Source organism: Penaeus chinensis, chromosome 2 (assembly GCF_019202785.1).
Source record: "Penaeus chinensis breed Huanghai No. 1 chromosome 2, ASM1920278v2, whole genome shotgun sequence".
Taxonomy (NCBI): Eukaryota; Metazoa; Arthropoda; class Malacostraca; order Decapoda; family Penaeidae; genus Penaeus; species Penaeus chinensis.
Window position 1 is genome coordinate 32,778,204 of NC_061820.1, and position 5,000 is coordinate 32,783,203.

The 5,000-nt window shown below is 37.1% G+C and overlaps 1 protein-coding gene across 1 annotated transcript in view; it reads left to right on the forward strand.

Moving 5' to 3' along the window:
- Window positions 1-5,000, forward strand: part of LOC125029525 (cyclic nucleotide-gated cation channel alpha-3-like) — a 288,969-nt gene that overhangs the window by 282,782 nt on the left and 1,187 nt on the right. The window contains exons 12-16 of the mRNA XM_047619468.1: window positions 319-456; window positions 1,653-1,796; window positions 2,412-2,534; window positions 3,388-3,520; window positions 4,924-5,000. The exon at window positions 4,924-5,000 is cut by the window's right edge and continues 98 nt beyond it. Of these exons, the coding sequence (XP_047475424.1) occupies window positions 319-456; window positions 1,653-1,796; window positions 2,412-2,534; window positions 3,388-3,520; window positions 4,924-5,000 (615 nt within the window). The remainder of the gene's footprint in view (window positions 1-318; window positions 457-1,652; window positions 1,797-2,411; window positions 2,535-3,387; window positions 3,521-4,923) is intronic.

Below are 5,000 nucleotides of genomic sequence, written 5' to 3' on the forward strand. Positions count from 1 at the left end.
CGTTCGTCGATTCTGTTGATTTCTGTTGCAAGGCTAATCAGTTCTCTTGTTTTCTGTTGCAAGGCTAATCATTTCTTCTTTTCTGTTGCGAGATCAATCATTTCTCTCGCTTTCTGTGCAAGGCTGATCAGTTCTCTTGTTTGCCTTTTGTAAGTCCAAATACAAATGGACATTTCTTTTTCTCTTCACTCATCCAACACCAACTTTACGAAAATGTATCGCATCATTTCCAAAATGGTATAGATCCTATATACGTCATCAGTATTAGAAAAGAAAATTATTTCTAGTTAATAGTGATAATTTTTACAAATCCCGCAGGTCCTGAAGTCTTTACCAGACAAACTTAAAGCGGAAATTGCGATTCACGTGCATCTTGACACGTTAAAGCAAGTGCGGATTTTTCAAGACTGTGAGCCGGGCTTGCTTGTGGAGCTCGTTCTCAAGCTGAAACTACAGGTGAGACAAGGGAATGGATTATTTTCTTTATATATGGAATTCTTTCGGTTTTCTCATTTTATTCATTTTCTGTTTTTCGTTTTATTGGATTTTGTTGAGAATAGTGTTGCGTGATCATCTTGTATTTCTCGTTGAGTTAATGCTACCTTTACGTTGTGATGAGTACGCTACACAGGTAGATAGATAGATAGATCGATAGATAAACAGACATACATAGACGTGTAAAGAGGTATTTAGATAGGTAGATAGAAATATACATATATTCATACGAACATGAATATATGTATGTATGCATATATAGATAGATAGACAGATAGATAAATAGATAAATATACTGTAGATAGACGGCCAGATAGCGAATTAGAAATCCTAGTAATATATTTGGGCTTTCAACAATCATGCATTATTTGGCATTGCTTTTGCATAAAATGGAAAACAAAAAAACAAAAAAAAATAAATAAATAAAAATGAATATATTTCCTGAGCGTACTTTGTAAAACGCAGTTGAAAATTGCCGCAACGATATTCAAATAAGTCTCTCACTTGTATGATTCCTTGTCTAAATGAAAAACACAAAACGAATTACTTTAAAATTAAACGGTCTTTGAAGTTAAAAAAAATACAATTCTTTAAAGGACAAGAGAAGCGACATACTTAATCACTGAACATTTATGAAAAATGTCATAAAAAGGAATTATATATACGGAGACGGTCTTTTTATGTGAAAGTACGTTTTCCCCCACCAGTACAATGTCATGCTTGCCCATTGAAATATAAAATGCCATGCAATGATGCAACAATATAGCCATACCCTCACCATACCAAAATTAACCATACCTACACTGCGTCACCACAGTACCACCCCCGCTATAATGAACCCAATCATCACTATACCCTCACCATACCCGAATTAACCAGACCTACATCGCGTCACCACAGTACCCCCGCTATAATGAACCCAATCATCACTATACCCTCATCATACCCGAATACATCATTCCTACATCGCCATACTCATATCAATACCATCACCAGAATACCCTCACCATACCCAAATTGACCGTTACTCCATCGGGTTACCACAGTATCCGCTCCCTCGTATAAATTAACCCTATCGGCACAATACCCTCACCATACCCTAATTAACCATTCCCCCATCGCTAACATCACCACCCCCGACTTCCTCACTTCTTCAGGTCTTCAGTCCGGGTGACTTCGTTTGCCGCAAGGGAGACGTCGGGAAGGAAATGTACATCGTGAAAAGAGGAAAGCTTTCTGTAGTGGCCGACGACGGGAAGACTGTGTACGCAACTTTAGGTGCTGGCAGCGTCTTTGGAGAGGTAGGTCTTAGGAGCTGGTTTGTGCTGTGTTGTGTGTTTCGGGAAGGGGGGGGGGGCATGGGCGTGTGTGTGGAAGGGGAGGGGGCATGGGTGTGTGTGTGAAAAGGGAGGGGGGAAGGGGGGGTGTATGAGCGAGGGGAGGGGGAAAGAGGGTGTATGTATGTGTGGACGGGGAAGGAGGAGGAGGTGTGTGTGTGTGTGTGTGTGTGTGTGTGTGATCTAACACACATGGGAAGTAAAATATTCATTAGTTTTTCCAGTTCTCTCTCTAAACTCACACAACAACATATTAAGAAAAGTAGTTTACCACAAGGTTGGTACTAGAAGAGAATCCTGATTGCTCATGTGTCTGTGCGTTTGTGACTGTATCTAAAGTGATATATAATCCATAAAAAACAATTTTGTTCGTCTCTTCTCACCATCCATACGAACATTTCAAATCACGTAAATAATGTATTAAAAAAGATTTAAAAAAAAAAAAAGACAAATAGAATTAAGTCCACTAACTTGTCCTCGATACACTCAACCCATTCCACACAAACACCAAGACCGCTGAAAAAAAATCTATCTATCCATATTTTACAGAACAAGGACTAAATCTCAAACTCCTTCCAGGTCTCGATTCTGAACATCGTCGGGAACAAGACGGGGAACAGAAGAACAGCCAATGTCAGGAGTGTCGGTTATTCTGACCTGTTCTGCCTCTCAAAAGATGACCTGTGGGACGCTCTGACGGAGGTGGGTGTATAAACTTAAATATGATTTCCGTATTTGAATTTCTTTTTCATTTATCTAAGGGGTTAATGGCAGTTTATTTAAACTGGTTTATTGAATTGGTGCTTTATATATTTGAGACTTTGGAGAGACTGACGTATTGTAGCTGAGAACATTGTTTATAAAGATACTGCTGAATATCATTGATAAAACACTGTATAATGGAATATTTTGAATTCATATCACACATAAAAATACTGGAGACGGAAATGTTTTACAAAATGTTGTAGATAAAGATATACTTCAATTAAGAAGCTGTCAGCAAAGTTTGTAACTATCAATATCATTGATAGAAAAGTAGGGAAATATTACAGAGATTGTAGGTTAAGAATTGTAAAGGTAACAATACTGTAGATAAGTAATATATATTGTAGATAAGGGTAAAAAAGAGTATCTATTATCGATAAATTCATTGCTGATGAAAATACTTTACATGACGATATTGATGTTTATATTGTTGGCGATAAAATGCCGTAGAAAATTATTGCACACACACACACACACACACACACACACACACACACACACACACACACACACACACACACACACACATACACATACACACACACACACACACACACACACACACACACACACACACACACACACACACACACACACACACACACACACACGATACACACACACACACACATACGATACACACACACACACAAACACACACACACACACACACACACACAAACACACACACACACACACACACACACACACGATACACCAACAAACACATACACACATAAACACCTATGTACACTACCCATCTACATAACGAGATCCTATCCTCCTGCAGTATCCTGACGCCAAGAAGTCCCTGATGGAGCGAGGGCGTCAGCTGCTCATGAAGGACGGGCTCCTGGACGAGGATGCGCTGAAGGCGGCGCAGGAGCAGCAGGAGACCATGACGGACAAGATTAGTCGTTTTGGTAAGACGCCCGGAAGAAAATCTTGAGAAAATGTTAATTGTTGGTCTGAGAAAAATAAAATTAGAGTTGATTATAGTCTTGGAAAATGTTATCAAAGAAAGTTTTAATACTGATCTGTAAATAAGTGATATTGAGGGGAAATCATATAGCTATAGAAAAATGTTAGTGATATCCGCGGAGAACCTCTAAGAAAATATAAAGATAGGTAAAAATGTTAGTATTTTGGAATAACGTTGAAGAAAATACAGTGATCTATAAAGGTGTTCATGATATTCTTCGAAAATGTTGAAGAGGTTGCAATGATATGATAAAAAATGTTAACGCTGTGTGGAGAAACTATTGAACAAAATACAAATCATCTATAAAGAAGCAGTAGTGTTATGGTAAATTACCCTGCAAAATATAAAGAAATCTGAACACATAATTATATTTCTGTAAAAAAAAGTTCAGGAAAAGTACTCGAGCTCTGCCATTGCACAGATGAATCGGCTATAAATTTAAATCATAAATCAATCTGCCCAATTACATTTAAAACGCAAAATCTCTTCCGTGGAACATATAGCACTAAAATAACGGGGATATATGCCTTCCTAACGGGCGCAGTGTACGGGAAGAGAAAAAGTGTTAATATAACATAAAGAAATATAACGTGATTTGAGTACTACCGAAGTTATGAATAAAGACGAAGATTAACGAGTGATTATGATGCTAATGATATATAACGGAAATTATAAAGATTTAGCGGTATACGAAAAGGTTGATGATAGTGGAGAAAATATGAAATATGATTTCTTTAACTACATTCGTTGATATGCCTATGAAAATACAAAGCTTTATAAATAAGTTGATAATATAAGGGGTTGTATTACTAAAACTACCATGATATGAAAATGTTAATGACATTTGGGAATACCTTAATGAAATTACAATTACATATCGAAACGGTAATACCAGGAGATATTATATTGCAAATGCGATGATACGAAAACGCTAAATATACAAAGGAAAATGTTAACAGAAATGTAACAATATGCCTTGCTTTTTGCTCATGTAGTGTAGTGCCATCCCTCTAGGGATTGTATTGAATATTCAGAATTAGTATTTAGGATGTATACGATTGTTACGTGCCCTAGTTAGAGTCTATCATTTATCTGTTTATGTGTTCATCATTATCGTTATTATTGTTGTTGTTGTTGTTATCATTGTTATTCTTATTACCATTGTCATTATTGTTATTATAAATATCATCATAATTGTTATTGCCGTTACTACTAGTATCTTTCTTATCACTACTTTTTACCATTATCACTATCATCATTACCATCGTTGTATTTGTAGTAATAGTAGTAGTAGTAGTACCAATACTACCATTTTTTGTAATTACACGGCTCCAACCCCCCCAGAAACCTCCATCGACACGCTGAACACCCGCCTGGCGAGACTGCTGGCCGAGTACTCCAGCGCTCAGCAGAAACTGAAA